At 43.1% G+C, this 18,959-nt stretch overlaps 1 protein-coding gene across 2 annotated transcripts in view; it reads right to left on the reverse strand.

Annotated features, from left to right (window-relative positions):
* Positions 1 to 18,959, reverse strand: part of PTPN18 (protein tyrosine phosphatase non-receptor type 18) — a 55,365-nt gene that overhangs the window by 8,580 nt on the left and 27,826 nt on the right. For both annotated transcript variants that reach the window (XM_081319895.1, XM_081319894.1), the window contains exons 10-16: positions 16,974 to 17,051; positions 15,520 to 15,609; positions 7,073 to 7,152; positions 6,168 to 6,508; positions 4,154 to 4,236; positions 3,371 to 3,398; positions 1,013 to 1,111 (exon numbers count right to left, since the gene is read on the reverse strand). In XM_081319895.1, the coding sequence (XP_081176021.1) occupies positions 1,013 to 1,111; positions 3,371 to 3,398; positions 4,154 to 4,236; positions 6,168 to 6,508; positions 7,073 to 7,152; positions 15,520 to 15,609; positions 16,974 to 17,051 (799 nt within the window). The remainder of the gene's footprint in view (positions 1 to 1,012; positions 1,112 to 3,370; positions 3,399 to 4,153; positions 4,237 to 6,167; positions 6,509 to 7,072; positions 7,153 to 15,519; positions 15,610 to 16,973; positions 17,052 to 18,959) is intronic.

Below are 18,959 nucleotides of genomic sequence, written 5' to 3' on the forward strand. Positions count from 1 at the left end.
CTGAATTAAATTCACCCATTCCTGTCCATTTTAGTTCGCTGATACCTAAGATGTCAATGTTTAGTCTTGTCATCTCTTGTTTGACCACGTCCAGCTTTCCTTGATTCATGGATCTTACATTCCAGGTTCCTATGGAGAAAAAATCTTTACAGCATCGGACTTTCCTTTCACCACCAGACATATCCACAGCTGAGCGTCCTTTCGGCTTTGGCCCAGTCGCTTCATTCTTTCTGGCGCTACTAGTACTAGCCCTCTGCTCTTCCCCAGTAGCATATTGGACGCCTTCCGACCTGAGGGGCTCATCTTCCAGCGTCATATCGTTTTGCCTTTTGGTACTGTCCATAGGGTTTTCATGGCAAAGATACTGGAGTGGTTTGCCATTTCCTTCTCCAGTGGATCACGTTTTGTCAGAACTCTCTGCTATGACCTGTCCGTCTTGGGTGGCCCTGCACGGCATAGCTCATAGCTTCATTGAATTACGCAAGCCCCTTCGCCACGACAAGGCAGTAATCCATGAAGGGGTAGATCAATTAAAATGGATAAAAAATTACAAGAATACCCTACTATACTAAATGTTAATTTAATAAACAAAAGCTATTCATAAAGTAGGTTTTCATGGTTTTTTTGGGTGGGGGGAAGAGAGTGAAATGAATTCTTCTGCATTAACGCTTTGTGAGACAATGAATATGAGTTAATCTTTGATAGCATGAATAGTGAAAAATAAGTGCTTATTGATTGTCTTACAGAACCAAGCAGGCATTTCACTAATTAAAGCTGCTGCTGCTTGCTGAGACACGACAATATTTTCTTCTTTAGCATCAAAAATAGAACTGATGTAAAAAGTTCAGTGTTGATGCTGAGCATTGCTGTTTAGTTGACTTAAGAGTTAGTTACAATTAAAAACTATGTGTATTCAGTTTTAAATGCTGAAATGTTCTCCCCATCCTAAAGTGTCATACCATCATCGACTGGAATGTTACCATCACAATGTCCTAAAGATCTCCTTACTCACCCATGGCAGAAGATCCTGCAGTATTTGAGCAAGTCCTGACTGGGGTGTCGGCCACATCCTCATACATTTGCGTGGGGACAGTCCGAGACAATGATGATGCTGTTCAGAGACAAAAGTGACTTCTTGACATTTGCCAGTCTGGTCCAAGAAAGAGTTAAGCAAACATTTTGCCGGAACCAGAAAGCTAAGAGAGCTTTGCTCCCAGACCTGATTGAATAATGTCATCTCCTCTAAAAGGAGTGTTTAAAAAAAAGGAAGGGGAAAAATGTTTCTATTTAAAGTCTTTTGGTGCAGTGATGCCTCGGCCAAATCTAAAATAATGAAAAATGAAGCAGTGCAACTGGCTGTGGGTTATATATTAACTGCATCACATTTGCCCTCCAAATGTTTCTGAACAACATGTTTTGCACACTCCTAATTATTTTAAGGTCATCCAGAGGACCTGTCATTATTGGGAGATTTAAAGCTGTGTAGTTTTTAAAATAAGGGGCGTGGTGGCTCAGTGGGTTAGGACACAGCTTGTCGATCAGATGGTCAGCAGTTTGGCGGGTTGAATCCCGAGTGCCACGTAGCAGAGTGAGCGCCTGTTACTCGTCCCAGCTTCTGCCAACCTAGCAGTTCGAAAGCACGTAAAAATGCAAGTAGAAAAATAGGGACCACTATGGTGGGAAGGTAACAGCGTTCCGTGCACCTTTGGTGTCTAGTCATGCTGGCCACATGACCACGGTGACATCCTCGGACAAGCGCTGGCTCTTCAGCTTTGAAACGGAGATGAGCACCGGCCCCTAGAGTTGGAAATGACTAGCACACAGGTGCGGGGGAACCTTTACCTTTTTAGTTTTTAAAATGATACACAAATGTGATAATACAAGGACAGCCTACTGCTACTGAACTATCCTGAAGAGTAAGAACCCTCTGGTGCCTCAGTAGAGATCATTTATATAGATGGATACTATATATCAAAGTGGAGGAATCTATGGCTTTGAGATGTTGTTGAGTTACAACTTGCAGCATGGCAAAGGAGTGCAAGAGTTGGTTCAGCAATATCTGAAAGATGTAATACTTCCCCATCCTTGAAGCCCAGCAAAGGCTAGCTCTGTTATTGAATTGAGTTACCAATAAAGGAAAAGAGTTGTAGCTCAGGGTTGAAATGAGGAGTTCTTGGCACTCTCTGAGTGTGGTTGTTTTCTTGGAGATGTTTCACTACCCAAACTAGGTAACAACATCAGTGCACTAATGGGTAGTGGAATGTCTACAAGAAAAGAACCAAGCTCAGAAAGTACCAAGGACCCCTGAAGTGAGTTAGATGGAAGAGACACAGACCACTGTAGAGAACCTGTTTGACGTAGTGATTAAGGCACCAGGCTAGAGAGCAGGAGACTGTGAATTCTAATCCTGTTTTAGGCATGAAACACCAGCTGAGTGTCTTTGGGCTAGTCACTCTCTCTCAGCCCAATGGCCCCTCACAGAGTTGTGAGAAAAACAGGAGGAGGAAGGAGTACCTACCGTGTTTCCCCAAAAATAAGACGGGGTCTTTTTTTTGCCTCCAAAAGAGGCACCAGGTCTTATTTTGGGGGGATGTCTTACTTCCGGCACCGACAGCCACGCCCAGCAGGTCCACGTCTTCCGGGGCTGAAGGATCAGCTTCATTCTGCAGCTGCATTCTGGCCTGCATTTTGCAGTCAGGCCATACTGGAAGGCCTATGCAGCTGAGTACCGAGCTATGGATTCAATCCATAACTCAGTCCTCAGCTGCAGAGAACTTGCAGAACCGAGCTATGGATTGAATCCATAGGTTGGTTCTCGGCTGCTGTGGCCTTCCGGAAGGGCCTGTGATTGAGAAATGCAGGCCCGGCTGCAGAAGATGCCGCAGGAGAAGTGGGCGGTTGAGGAGAGGCCTGGCTGCAAGGTAAGGGGATGTGGGGCGCGTGGGGCAGATCCACCCCCCACCCCCACCCTAGCTTGATTTTTAGGTGTGTGCCTTGCCCCAAAACTAGGGCTTATTTTGGGGGTTGAGCTTATATTAGGCCCACCCCAAAAATCAAGCTAGGACTTATTTTCGGGGTAAGGCTTACTTTTGGGGAAACACGGTATGTCCATTACTTTGAGTTACTTATAAAGTAATAAATGCAGGATAAAATTCTACTAAATAAATATAACATAAAGTTAGGCAGAATGAAGGTTTATATTCAATAGGTTGTGAGCTTCTCTTATATAAATTTGATAAATGAATATACTTTTTTTAGCTTGACTCTACGGTTCTCTCTTTGTAGTTTCCTTGACAACAGCCCTAAGTTGGCTTCTTGTTGCTGACTTCCAGATAGAAGGTGAATCCTCTATAAGTACATTTGTTCTTACCTTTCTTTCCAGATGAGGAGATAAAAACCTAAAAAACAGAAAGTGAAAAAATAAACATTGAATAAAAAGAACTTTTCATTTTGGCCTAAGAAAAAGTGAGTCCTATAGTATGTGGGAATTACAAAGCTGAAGCTTGTTTAGCTGGATGTTGCATCCAGTATTCTGTATGTTCTTTAAACACCCCTGCTATCTACACAGCAGTTGTGTTTACACAGCTTCCTTGTCTGGTCACTAGCTTCACTCACAAAACATGCTAAATCATCATTAGGGGTTTGTACAAATTAGGACTCTTGTTGAGTTTATGGTTCAATGCATTGTGGAAATCTAGGAAATAATTCAGTAACCAAGTTAAGCATGGTGGGCATGCCAACAACAGATAATACGATACTCAAGAGGAAAGATAAATTTATTTTCATTTCTTTGCCTCAATGTCAATTAGGCCAAAGGTGAGCATGAATTTGCCTTGGTCACCGCCCACCTGTTTCAAAAGGTTGGTTAGGAGCCATACAACAAGATTATTGCCTAGCTATATCAACACCCTATATTTCTGAGAGAATGATAGAAAAGTTCCCTTTTTCATAAGAAATGAACTACAGTATCTTTTCCAGACAGTGTATAAATAAATATTCACTGAAAAGCAGAAACGGGCCATCCTTACAAATTAGGCAGAATAATGACTACTCAACTTCTAGAAGGCTTCTTTTAAAAACTAAGAAATGGAATGTGTATATTATGGCATCTATGGGGTAAGGCTTGTGAAATAAAAAAGATCAGTCTACATACTGGGGGCATCAGATTCCTGAGAAGATTTTTCCCAAGTCCGTTTGTATGAGATGGAGATGAGGTGACTCCAGAACTGGACTCTCCTGAAGAAGAGACATCAGGGGGAAAAACCAAAAACTATTTTTAGTCAGATTACAAGAATAAAGAACCAAAACCCCAATCTAACCACCCCAAGGTTATCTCTATTTAATTCCAGTTTGTCAAAAAAACACAAAACAAACCCAAACAAACCCCAGCAGTTACACTACTGGGAACTTAAATAAGCAATGAGATCTAGGCCATTTCATAATTTATTATTGATATTTTCACCGGCTTATTCTAAAAGCAAAGTCTATACCTAATAACGCTAGGCTCCCTTTGGCATTTTCTTGAATTTTGCTAAATGTTGCAAATGGCAGAAAAGCCAAGATCTGACATTCAGTCCATTTTCAGAGTAATAAAGATATTCTTTCTCTAAACTTGCATTTTGTAATCCTCAGTGGGTTTAGAGCTAATTTAGCACAGTCAAGTAAGAAAATGTAATTCAGTTTGGGACCTATTTATGATGATGTTCACACATCCATTGTGGCTTGGTTAGTTGTAGAAGGCCTAATGGACTTGTTCAGACCATGATATCCCATAAACCATATATTGCTACCTACAATAGCTGGGTTCCCACATCAGATTAAGCCAAAATTAAGCAAACCTCATTATGGCTAAGTACAAATGCAAACCCAGTTCAAAAACTTCTTCAGCTATTAACTGACAGTTCACATATGCTTCCTCAAATGCAAAGAGTTCAAGGTAAGCAGTTGCCGGATTCCAATTATAATGGCTTTAGATCAGATAGCAATCTTTTAACACATCTGTCTTTTGTATCTTCAGTAAAATGTGATAGTTCTATAAAGTTGATATAAGGATGAAGTTTATGACAAGTTTTGATTGCTACATAAATACTAAAGTTGACTTCACAAACAAAGGTAACCTATGGCCTGCTTAGCTGTGGCATACTGTGCAATCCAAGATTGTCTGAGTTAAAACCAGTGGTGGGATTCAGCCAGTTCACACCAGTTCGGCAGAACCGGTAGCTAATTTTTTGTTGCCCAGGTCCAGAATGGACTTCTGGAAGCGGCATCCACACAAACAACTGGTTGTTCACATATTTGAATCCCACCAGTGGTTAAAATCATATGCCAAACCATAAAGAATAGTTTCCTAATCACAAGAGCTGGGTTCACATAATATGTAGCCCTAAATGACTATATTCATTACTGGAACATTAACTCATATGATTTGGACTTATTTCATTATTGCCATAATTGAGCCTTAGAGTTAAAGGATTGTCAATATGACTTTAAATTATTATTGCTTGTCAAAATTACATGTTCTTTTTGGCTATATACACAGGACTTAAAATTGATCAAGCCATCCACAATTGTGGATTCTTCATCATTCAGGTGAGGGAGGGTTATGTGGAGTCAAAGTCATTAATGGATAATATTGGAAAACACCTGAATTACATCAGTGGACTGAGGAGATGCACCTTTTGGCCAACATTTATATTCATTGCTTTAGGTCAGAGAGATAAAGGAGAATTTTGATTAATCGGATCAAATTTTGCTAACCGTATGGTTTCCAAGCATTTTTAATTCTTTTCCCTTTGAATTGTACTTTTAAACTACTACTACTACTACTACTACTACTACTACTACTACTACTATTATTATTATTATTATTATTATTATTATTATTATTATTATTATTATTATTATTATTATTTGTATTTTGCTATTGCTTAAGGCAGGGGTCTTCAAACTTGGCCCTTTTATCACTTGAGAACTTCAACTCCCAGAATTCCTCAGCCAGGCACGCCAGCAAAGGAATTTTGGGGGTTGAAGTCCACAAATCATAAAAGGGCCAAGTTTGAAGACCCCTGGCTTAAGGCAATATGTATGCCGGCATGCACAAAGACATGCATGCACACAAAATCCTTAGCCAAAGTCACAGACTCCAGTGAGTTGTTCTCGCACATCACCTGTCAGAGATGAACTAAGATGGGCATTTTCACAAGCTGTATTTGGAGATGCCCTGTGTATAGGACTTCCAGGCAGAGAGTGACTGGCCTGTACTCCTACAAAGCCACTGGGGTCTATGGATGGAAAATCAACCATGTTGCTGTTGCGTGGCTTCACGGCAGCATAAAGCTGTGCCTCTCCAGTGGACTTCTCCTCACTGGCAGGAGAAACAGAAGAAGCTCCTGCTCCACTTCGCCGGAGTTTGTTCACAACAGCATAAGTATCACCCATGTTCTTGACGAGTTTTCTTGGCTGTTCAGGAAGTGGTGCTGGTGTTGGATCAGCAGGCACTGAGATGCTCCTAGATCAGAAAAAACAAGAGGCCGAAATTAAATACCACCTATCAGAATTTCAGCACAGTGAAATTTGTCTCAATCGAAGAATTGGAAGTAGATCTGCTTTGTGATGTACAGTGGTACAACTAATTCCTGCCCAGCTGAACATTTTCCACACATGCCTTTCTGAAATGCCCAGGCCTGACGCTGATATTTGGGAAATGAGGCTAGAAAGACCGTCGTTGGTCTTCAATCATGTATAGCTTCTTTCCTGACTACAATGGCTGTACTCACACCAGTAAAAGACACTATCATCCTCCATACCTCCAAGATGACTTAAACTCAACACAAATGTTTACAAGGCAAAAAAAAGAACAACAAAACAAGCAGAATTATTAAATCAACCCATATGAAACATGACATACACACGCATGCATCAGCCTTATTAGAAGGTTTTTTCACTCCCCTCCTTAACCCAGTGTCCACACATCCCTGGCTTTTCATGCAAGGGGTCATTACAGAAAAGGCTCTGTTCTTCTAGGGCTGACCATCTCCCACTGCCGAGGCGCTGACCCCCAGCCCCCACTTACCGGAGGATGGAGCTTCGCTTGAGCAAGGGAGCCACTGGTTGCCGGAGGGAGAGGGCGTCGTCATAAAGGGGAAGACGGTTCTATGCAAAACCAAAGAGAAGGGAAGTGAAAAATGTTTTAGGTGAGGACAGCTGTCTGAACTTCCTGTAGCAGGAAATTTACCATAAACCAGATTAACCCTGAAGTAGCCCTGTCCGTGCCCAAAGAGAGAAAAGAATAACTCAAAGTGTCCCTTGAATTAGTATTCTTTATTAAAACCTATCCTGTGTTTTGTTGCTTTGGGAAAATTCCTGAGCTTGGGATTTTGTATTTTGTCAGCCAAATGTCTTTATCTCATATTTAATTTTGCAATAAAAATTAAGATACCACAATTAAAATTAAAATAATAAAAATTTGCAATAAAACAATCGAAAAGAAGGAAAACTTCAAATCAAGAGCCAGTTTGGTCTAGCAATTAGGGCACCAGGCTAGAAAGCAAGAGACCATGAGCTCAAGTCCCTCCTTAGGCATGAAAGCTAGTTGGGTGACCTTGGGCCAGTCACTCTCTCTCAGCTCAACCCACCTTGCAGGGTTGTTGTTGTGGGGACAAGTGTATTAGATATGTTTGATGCCTGGAGTTATTGGTAAAAATAACGAAAGCAGGGTATAAATAAATAATTGATCCTTAAAATATCCCTGGAACTCAAAACCAATTTGTGTACAGCTTTAGGAGACAGGTCTAGCTGTATCTTGCTCCAAAGTGGATTTCCGTTCGAGTGGATGCTTGAATTTGCATTCCTGTGGCAGACGGGGAATAGGATCTGACAGCATATGAGAAAAGTGGAAGAAAGAATATATTAAAGGTAAAGGTTCCCCCGCACATGCGTGCTAGTCGTTTCTGACTCTAGGGGCCGGTGCTCATCTCCGTTTCAAAGCCGAAGAGAAGAGCCAGCGCTTGTCCGAGGACGTCTCCGTGGTCACGTGGCCGGCATGACTAGATGGCAAAGGTGCACGGAACGCTGTTACCTTCCCACCGTAGTGGTCCCTATTTTTCTACTTGCATTTTTACGTGCTTTCGAACTGCTAGGTTGGCAGAAGCTGGGACGAGTAACAGGCGCTCACTCTGCTACGCGGCACTTGGGATTCAACCCGCCAAACTGCCGACCTTCCGATCGACAAGCTCAGCGTCCTAACCCACTGAGCCACCACGTCCCGCAAAGAATATATTACCCGTGCCAAATTGCCATGATTCATTTCAGAGACACACACATAAAAAAATAATTGAATTAGTCCGAAACAGTTCAAGCCTCTGTAATAACAAAGAACTTTTATATGAAAGTGCACTGTTGGATTTGCAATCCTTCCAGGACAGAGGCGGGGAGCTGTGTCCCCCTGTAAAAGGACCAACACATTGTGGAAATGTCTCCAGACTCCAAGCCAACAAGACAAATGGTTGGAAGAAAGTTTTCATTGGGTAAAAGAAGCCTGTGGTAGGAAAGATTCAAAAAGCTGGCCAGATACCTCTTGCTTTCCTGCCCAGCTGCAAGATACTATCCTAAGAAAGGAAATGAATGGGGTGGGGGGGAGGTGCTGGGCTCTGAAACAGCCAAATTTGCACTAGCGTGTCCTCCCATCCCTTTCTGCACTAGAAGCCCACAAGGAGGAAATGTTCAGAGGCAGAGATATCACCCTCACGTCAAGTTTGGCCTCTGGGTTACAGCGAGAATGCTTCTGACTCGGAAGCCATGTCAACGGTAATAATAAAACCTTTCCTTGGGAAACTTCTGGAGAAAGGAGTAGCCTCAAAATCCATAGCAGAAGGCATTTGTGGGTGTGAAAGGGGAATTTACGATGAGAGTGAAATGAAAGCAAAAATGAGGATCATTGACAGCCTGTTTGTTAGATCGTGAGTTCTGGACTGCATGGCAAAGATGGATGACTCAGGACAACAGGGTTCAACATAGTACACTTTATTGCTTCAGCACAGACTGACTTTAACAAAGGGCAAGTGCCCCTTTTGTATACCTAGCCAGGTATACTTCGAACCAATCCCAATATCCAGATTTCCTGCCAAAGGATGCTCTGCCAATCCTGACAGAGCACCCTGCCACCTGGTGGTGTCAGTGGCTTATCATTGTGTGACATCCCCTATGAGTGTGACATCCCCTATGTACATAACACCCCTTCCCCCATACAAGAAAATAAAAATAATAATAAATAATAATAAAAATAAAAATAAACAAATAAACAAATACAAACACCCGCAGTGTGAGGCTTGATTTGTTATGCAATAATAATCCTAACCTCAAGACCTTACATAATCCTTGAGCTACCCGGGAGGCCTATGTTCTCTAGTTGACCTTCTCACAACTAGCTCTGTGTCCAGGTCCCCTGGGTCAGTCGTAGAGTCATCAATTGGGTCGCCTGCTAACAAGAAGTCATCAATTGGGTGGCCAGCTAGGTCCTGATTCCAATCATTGTTTTTCCCTGCCTGATTCTGGCCTGAGGACACTATTTGTGGCTTTTCTGGTTGACGCTTCCTCAACTGGTCAATGTGTCTTCTCACCTGACGGCCCTCCTCCACCTCTACCATGTATGAAACAGGACCCGTTTTGTCAACTGCCACCCCCTGAACCCAGCAGTGTCCAGGACTATAGTTCCGAACCCAAACCATATCACCAATGTGCAGCTCTCTGGTGGTGTTCGTTTGGGTTTGGTCCTCTTGTGCCGCCACTCTGTCAGGGTGAAGTCTGTCCAACTTAGTTATGAGTCTCCGACCCCAACGTAATTCCGCAGGACTCTTTCCTGTCGATGTGCAAGGTGTAGTATGTTGTGCTAAAAGAAACTGAGCCAACCTTTGATGCCAGTCGCCATCGATGATGCGCCTCAGTGCATCCTTTGTTGTTCTCACCATTCGTTCTGCCATCCCATTAGACGACGGATGGAAGGGCGCTGATGTGACGTGTCTAATCAAGTTGGCCTTGGTGAATGCCTGGAAATCAGCAGATGTGAATTGTGGGCCATTGTCGGAGACCAACACATCAGGCAACCCATGAGTGGCAAATAGCCCCCTCAGCACTTGAACAGTCTTTGCAGTAGTCATGCTAGAGACTGGAACTACTTTTAGCCATTTAGAGTGACTGTCAACTACCACTAGGAACGATTGTCCCTGAAAAGGTCCAGCAAAGTCAATATGCAACCTAGACCATGGGGTGTGTGTTGCTTCCCATTTGTGAATGGGGGCCTGAGGCTGATCTGGCCTTGTTCTCTGACACATGTAACACCCCGCTACCTGCTCCTCTATGGCTTTGTCCAGACCAGGCCACCATGAATAGCTTCTAGCTAGTGCCTTCATCCTTACAATGCCTGGGTGACCCTCATGCAAAGACTGCAAAACCCTTTCCCTCAATTTCTCAGGAATAATGACCCTACTACCCCACAACAGACATCCTTTATGGGAAGACAACTCATGTCTCCTCATAAAATATGCCTGGAATTCTGGGCCCGGGCTCTTATCCTGCCACCCAGACACTACCCAAGTGGTGACCCTGCTCAGTACCTTGTCCGCAGTGGTGCCAGCAGCAATATCTCTCACCTGGAGTGGGCATTCTGGAAGATCTTGGATGAGTAGGATCTGCTCCGCCGGTGCTGGGTCAGGATCAATGCTCATTAAAGGCAATCTACTTAATGCATCAGCATGGCCCATATCCTTCCCCGGTCTGTGTACCAGTTTACAAGCATAGGAGGATAGGAAGATGGACCACCTGAGCATTCTTGGGGAAAGAATTTGTGGTGTTTGTTTATCAGTGGTGAACAACCCCAACAATGGTTTGTGGTCAGTAAAAATTGTGAACTCTCTACCATACAGGTAGTCATGGAATTTTTTGACTCCTGACACAATTGCCAGGGCTTCCTTGTCAATTTGTGCATAATTTCTTTCCGCTTTTGACAGTGTCCGGGAGTAGTATGCAATTGGTCTTTGTTCCCCATTGTCCTCAATGTGACTTAATACTGCGCCCACTCCATAAGGGGATGCATCACACGCGATGCAAATGGGTTTATCCTCAATAAAATGTGTGATGGTTGAGTCACTGGACAGTAGTAGTTTGAGGCTAGTAAAACTCTGTTCATGGACCTTGGTCCAATTCCATGGGTTTTTTTATCTAACAGTCTGTGTAAAGGTTCTGTGATTGCAGCTTTGTGGGGCAAAAATGCATGATAAAAATTAAGTAACCTCAGGAAAGCCTGCAATTCTGCCTTGTTGGTGGGTGTGGGAGCCAATTTAATTGCCTTTACCTTGGAGTCAGTAGGGTGAATTCCCTTGGCATCAATCCTGAACCCTAAAAATTCGGTGGAGGCAACTCCAATACTACACTTATTTTTTTAAGCTTGAGCCCAGCAGTGCCAAATCTGCTTAAAACAGCATGCAGCCTGTCAGCCAGGATCTCCTCAGATTCCCCAGCAGTGAGGACATCGTCAAAATAAGGACACACGCCAGGGAGTACCCTTCAAAGTCCTCTCCATGACTTCTTGGAAAATTCCAGGAGCTACTGAAATGCCAAACTGTAAACAGTTAACGCGAAAAGCTCCTCTATGTGTCACTATAGTTTGAGCATCCGCTGTTTCTTTGGAGATAGTCAGCTGCTGGTACGCTTGCGCCAAATCAAGCTTAGCAAAAACCCCACCACCTTGGACAGCAGAGAGAACCTGCCGGACCATCAGAACCGGGTAAGCATGCGGATTCATGGCTTGGTTGATTGTAGCCTTATAATCAGCACATATTCTAATTTCCCCATTTGCCTTTAATGGTGTCACGATAGGGGTTTCCCAGTCTCCCCCATCTACAGGTTCTAAAACTCCTTGTTCCACCAGCTTGTCTAATTCACGCTCAATCCTCTGCTTGACAGTGAACAGAACTCTCTGAGGCTTGATACGCACTGGTGAGACCGACAGATTTAATTTCAACTTGATGGGGGGGACCCGTGTACTTTCCCAGGCTGTCATCGAACACGTCTGCAAATTCATTGCAGACGGATTCAAGACACTTGGGCTGGATGCTATTCACTCCCCCCAACCAAATACCCAGGGCATCAAACCAATCCAACCCCACTAAACTAGTTCTCTGCCCGTCAGTCACCAAGATGTCCAAGGGACCCTGAAAATCCTTAAACCCCATGGACACGGTGGCCATTCCCCTGAGTTTAATGGGAGCGTGTTGGAAATCTGACAGTTTTAATGTGGGCTTCAAAGGAACCCTCTTTCTGCTCCTATCGCAAATTCCTTTAAATGTCTCATAAGAAATGATTGAGACTGCGGAACCAGAGTCCAGCTCCATCGTGCAAGGTACCCCTTGCAGATGGACCTGTATTGTTATTTTTGGCTTGAGTAGCCGATGGACTTCCATGTGAGACATGGACTGCATGCTCTTTCCAGGATTGGGGGGGTTAAGCCGGCTTTTGCGCCAAGAGGTAACAGTACCTTCAAGTGCTGATGCCATCGCTTGTAACTCGTTGAGGCTGTCCCGGCTTTGGTTCTGGCAGACGGCTGCAATGTGACCCGTTTTGCCACAGGAGCAACACTTTGCGGATATGAACCTGCAAGTCGCTCGCGGATGATTTCCCCCACAGCTGGCACACTTCTGGTTGGGAGAGTAGGCTCTCTTTTGTTCCTTGCCGCTGTAACCGCCCACTGAGCCTCTTCTGGTTGGTGCATGTCTCCTGTGACCTCCATCGTTCTCTCGCCGAGATGGATGTTTCACTGATCTTTGTTGTACCTCATCTAGCTCAGCCTCTCCATCCGTGTCGCTGCTTCTGCTGCTCAAAACGCCTTCATGATGGATCGTCGCACCTGAGCTGCCGCTGGAGGGATGTGCGGGCTTGCCAGGTTCCATGGCTGCCTTGACTGGCATCACCTCAGCCAAAACCTCCTTTAGAGTCATCTGCGGTTTGGCGAGCAGCATCCGTCGGCACTGCTAGTCCCTCAGCCTGAAGACCACCTGGTCTCTTAGTCTATCATTGAGATCCGGGAATTCACACTGGTGGGCAGCCAGTCTCAGTGCCGCGACGAAGTGTGAAGTTGACTCGCCAGACTGCTGGATGCGCTGGATGAATTGATACCTCCAATACATCGGGGCTCTCTCTGGCATGAAATGCTCAAACAATTTGGCCTTGAGGTCATTATACGAGACGTTCTCGACCAGTGTTGGTGAGCACAGACCCATGGCCGCATCATATACATCTTGACCGCTGAGACACAAAAGCGCCGCCGCTTTCATCTTGTCTTCTGTGATCTTGGTGAGCATTAAGAACCCTTCGATCCATCCAAGATGAGCTTCCCATCGCTCGGGTTCATCTATGTTGAAGCAGAATTCAGTGGTCCCGAATTTGGCCATGTTGCTGGTCCTTGAATGCTGCTTCGTTAGGGATGTTCGGAAGATTTTTTTCTTCTGCTCCGTGCGTCTGCAGCGTTAGGAGGTTTCCCTGAGAAAGATTTGCCTTTCCCTCCTTCCTAGACTTCCGCGCTATTTGAAACAGCATCCCACCTTCGTCTCCAGTGTTAGATCGTGAGTTCTGGACCGCATGGCCAAGATGGACGACTCAGGGCAACAGGGTTCAACATAGTACACTTTATTGCTTCAGCACAGACTGACTCTAACAAAGGGCAAGTGCCCCTTTTATATACCTAGCCAGGTATACTTTGAACCAATCCCAATATCCGGATTTCCCACCAAAGGATGCCCTGCCAATCCTGACAGAGCACCCTGCCACCTGGTGGTGTCAGTGGCTTATCATTGTGTGACATCCCCTATGAGTGTGACATCCCCTATGTACATAACACTGTTCAAGTTATTTTACATGCAGTGTAGAATCGTAAATTAGCTATGATGCTGGACTGTGACCTGAAAGACCTAGGTTCATCTCTGTTCTCAGCCATGGAAGCCACCAAGGCTATGACATGCCATGGCATCTTCGGGGATATGCCAGGCCTCAGGACTCTTGTTGTGCTAGAGAGCCCTTCTCTTGTGCGGCCTCTGGAGCCTTCAAAAAAGCACACAGGAAAGAGGTGCGCGGTCCTGCTGTTTTTTTGGGAGGCCGCAAGATCACACAAGAACATTCTCCAATGTTTCCAGGCTTTGTGCGTAAGCATTTATTTATTTATTTAATAATGAATTTAAATAATTTAATGTATTTCTTTGTTATGAATCATTTCTCTTTTTTTCAGGGTATGCATGAGGTGTGTGTGTTTGAGTGAGTGAGTGAGAGAGAGAGAGAGAGAGAGAGAGATGCCAGCAGAAGGCATTTTCTGAATGTTTGACATGCCAAGTCCAAAAGGTTTGCCATCACTGCACTGAAGTGGGGGGTGGGTGGGCAGGGTGTAAATCTAACAAATAAAGAATAACACAGAGAAGTGTACTTTGGCTGGAGTGAAACCATAGTCCTCTCAACTTCCGGGCCACCTTTTTCTCTCTTTTTAAACATTTCACAGCAGAACTGACAGGCTCCCAGATGAGCACTGCTCCAGCCAGCTGTGGCCACCACCTTCACAATGCTTAACTTCACAGAAAGTTAAAACAGAAGCAACTCATCTTCTGTTGGTGATGGAGAATATTTTTATTTTCAGATAAAAAGAGGAACCAATTGGGGCAGGGCAGGGAAAGACCACGATGGGTTAGAGCAGGGGTGTCAAACTGCCAGTCTACTGGCCGGATGCATCACACGGAAAGCCATGGTCACCCTAGCTCCAGCAAGGGGAAAAAAAAAGTCACGATACGTCGTGACATGATGTGTCACGTGACATGATGTCGTGACACGTCGTGACATGATGCGGCAAGTTTGACACCTCTGAGTTAAGAGTGTCCAACAGGGAATTTACTCAGGGCTTTTTCTATCCTGCCAGGGTGAATATTTATATAGTGGCATTTCCTCCCCTATTTGCAGAAATGATAGTGCCATTGGGTAGAGAAAATGCAATAAGAAAGGTTAAATCTTCCTTTCTCAGCATCATTACAGCAATGAAATGGGAGCTCCAGTTTTGAACCACAAGATAGGAGGGTTTTGGTTTTTTTTCCATCTTTGCATGCTGATCTCAGAATTAATCTCACTAAATACAAAGGACCTAGCTTTAAAAGTCAGAGTAAACATTTGGGAAATGATAGACAACTATGGGGATTAATATGATCATATGAGTGAGAGGGAAATCTAAATCTAAATCCTGAGCCTCATGGGGATAAATTGTTGTATCTTATATACTAACTAAACAAATAAAATGCAATGAATAATACAGTAACTGGATTTAATTTTTGCCTGCATTCTAAACCAAGTATTTCAAAATGGTTCTAGTAAGGTTGCTTCAAGAAAGCAAAATTGCCACATAACTGTCAGAGCTAAAGGGAAACCCCATTTTTCATAGAAGAACAGGGAAGCCATCATGACCTCTGTGGAAAAAGCTTGTTTGCCCACATCTCTTACCTCTTTGAGATTTTCATAATTTGGGCAGGATATGGCCAGGGCATCCCGGAACATTTCAGTGACTGCACGATACACAAACTCATACTGTTCCTGCCAAGAAAAGATGTGACACAGATGAGTGGGAAACCTATAGTTTTTAAACTATAAGATTAATGCAGATAGGGTATTGTATCTAGGCTGCAAACTGTAGGCAACTATTAAATCAGCATTCCCCAACTTTTTGTGCACTTGGGACTGGTTTCCTGGAGAGAGGTTTTTCCATGGACCGGAGGGGGCATGTTTTCACATGCTGTCTGCATCCTGTGGATGGGCTTCTTCGCTTGTTTGTGCGGCCCGGTTTCTGACATGTCCGTGGCCCGGTGCCGGTCCGCGGACTGGGGGTTGGGGATCCCTGCATTAAGTGACAGCAAGGAAATACAGAAAAGGCTAGTTCTTCGCTGCCATCTAGGAAGATGGTGGATTTGTGTACAGGTAGTCCTTGACTTACAACCACAACAGAACCCAAAATTTCCATTGCAAAGCAAGACAAGTCATTAAGTGAGTTTTGCCCCACATTATGATAATTTTTTGTCACAGTTGTAAAGTGAATCATGAAGTCATTAAGTGAATCTGGCTTCCTCCATTGAGTTTGCTTTCAGAAGCAACTAGGAAGGTTGCAGAATGTGTTCAGATGACCTCAGTACAATTGTCATGAGTCAGGAATACATGCCAGTTGTCAAGCACCCGAATTTTGATCATGTGACCATTGGGATGCTACAGTGGTCAAAAGTGTGAAAACCAATCATACGTCACATTTTCAGTGCCATTGTAACATTGAACAACCATTAAATAAATGGCTGTTAGTCAAGGACTACATGTAGTTGTGGACCTACACACATACAAGTATTTGGTACCAATTCTCAGTGGCGCCTATTGAGTTTTGCCAGGTCTAGTAAAACAGGCATAGGTTGACAGCAGGAAAAAAGTGATCCTGAAGGCAATATTAGCTTCCATCCAGTGGTGTTTCTAAGAATACTCTTGTAATTTATTATTTTAATAAATGTATATGTGTTGCCATACAATTCCCCTTAGCAAGGATATTCTTCAAGGTTCTCACTCCATAAATTACAGTTTCCTATTGAGAAAAGTGGACTATCTATATCTTCAGACCTATTACCAGGCATTTATTTTAGCTTTGACTATAATTACTGGTTGGAATAAAGGATTTTTCAGAATGCAACTTCTCTTTAGACTCAGGTACAGTCTAAATGTAATTATTTAGTCCCTTAAGTGCATTATATTCAGAGATTAGTTTCACTATTTGCATGGTATTCCCTACTACGCTAATTTGTTCTTCCCAGCTATGACAGACATACAATTTGTCTACTGGTCAAGTCAGCTTCTATATTGCTAAGAGAAGTCCAGCCCTGGTATTTTGCCTCAGTCAAATATCTTGAGTTGGCTATGCGACTCACCTGGGTCTGAACAATAGCTGGCCTCTGCTTCCTCATTTCTAGGACTATATCAAAAATGCTGAAATATGGAGAAATCCTCTGAAAAAGAATGAAAAACTGACAAATGAGGACACTTTTTTCCCCACAGAGCAACTTATTAATTTATGTATGGGTTTATGCATAAGTTTAAAAAATGCCCGATTCTCAGTGAGACTGGATGTTTTAAATTATAAAATGTTGCACAATAAAGTATAAGAACAAGAGATGTCTGTCCAGCAGAAGAAAATCCAGGTCAAACAAAATCAAATCTTATATGGACTACTACCCTCCTACCTCAAGGTCTAGGAGAATAATTACATTTTCAAAGCCTACCTGGAACATCATCAGAGTGGGATCTGGATCTTAACTGTGCCTTATCAAACAGAAGTTATATATGTATGCATATGCTAATCTATTTTACTATTCCCTTCAGTTATAGTTCTCTTTGAGTTTTGAGGGTTATCTAAGTAAGAAGCTGTCTGCATGAAAAGAAGGACCAGCAACTCAGGAAATTTTTCTGAGAACAAGAAGTACCTTGGTGATGAATGGGTGAGCAAAAAATTGGGCCACCACTTACTGCAATCATCTTTTGATTCGGACTGGGTAAAGTTGAAGGGTATTTAATCCTATACACTGTGGAACAACCTAACCAGTGGAACAACCTGCCTCCAGAAGTGGTGAATGCTCCAACACTGGAAGTTTTTAAGAAGAGACTGGACAGCCATTTGTCTGAAATGGTATAGGGTTTCCTGCCTTAGCAGGGGGTTGGACTAGATGACCTCCAAGGTCCCTTCCAACTTCTTCTTCTTCTTCTTCTTCTTCTTCTTCTTCTTCTTCTTCTTCTTCTTCTTATTATTATTATTATTATTATTATTATTATTATTATTATTATTATTATTATTATTATTATTATTATTATTATTATTATTATACACTGTGTTTGCAGCTGTTATTTGCATTGGGCAAAGAAAGTTTTGCTTTTGTCCAGCTCACTTAGTCAATTCTTAAGAAAAAGAATCAGGACTATAGACCTTTCCCGGTTTGCATCTAACGGATACAAACATGCCACTTCCCCCTCTACCCCCATCTTCCTTCTGCTATGTTTGTACAGCATGACTTTAGTTGGCCACAACTCATGAATGAGATTCATGGTTTAATTCATGCTTATCTTTTTCAATATTTAAACATGTTTTTCCCCCTGGAGCAGGCAGTAACCTACAGCAGTTTCCAAGATGTGTAAAATCTAATGTGCTTTGCTGATTATTCTGACAGTGGCACAGCCAGGGAATCCCTGGAGAAGGAGAAGTGTGTTACTGTTGACCGTTTCAAACTGGTGCAGACCCACCCCTCCCAGCTCTCAGATATTCTTCATTGCTGCTATTGAGGTTTTTTTTCTCTGTCTGGTAGGCTGCATGGAGTTGCATGGAGGTTTTGAACAGAGGGTTAGAGAACTTTCCAACACACCCTGCTACTGCCTGGTTTTGAATAGATATTTAGTTTTGATCGCTGCCCTCTCCTATGTGGCCAAGCACTATATAGGGATATGCCTTATGTGACTAAATGCCACCAATTGCTTTTATGACCTCTTCTGAGGGAAAATGTACACCAAATAAATCGTGGCAACCAGGAATGTCTCATTGCTTGGAAGTGTATGCAGATAATCATATTAAAGGGCTATATGTGCAAGTGCTTCAGACATACAGTATGTGTTACTGAACATCTTCTCTTCCTCATCATATGCCTTAATATTTTTGCAACTCAGGTTTCTCCAAGTTGATGTTCTCCCAATAAATCATACTATAATTCCCATATCTCCATAGCAGTAGATAGTATGAATCTCATAGCCCAAGGCATTTGGGAGGATCTATGTTATATCAGTATAGACACAGGCCAGAAATAAAAATAAAAAGCCATGCACACAAAGTCAGATCCAGTTTGCCAAGAAATAAACTTCTTTACTTTTTTCTT

The sequence above is a fragment of the Vipera berus genome, assembly GCF_964194415.1.
Source record: "Vipera berus genome assembly, chromosome: 2".
Lineage (NCBI taxonomy): Eukaryota > Metazoa > Chordata > Lepidosauria > Squamata > Viperidae > Vipera > Vipera berus.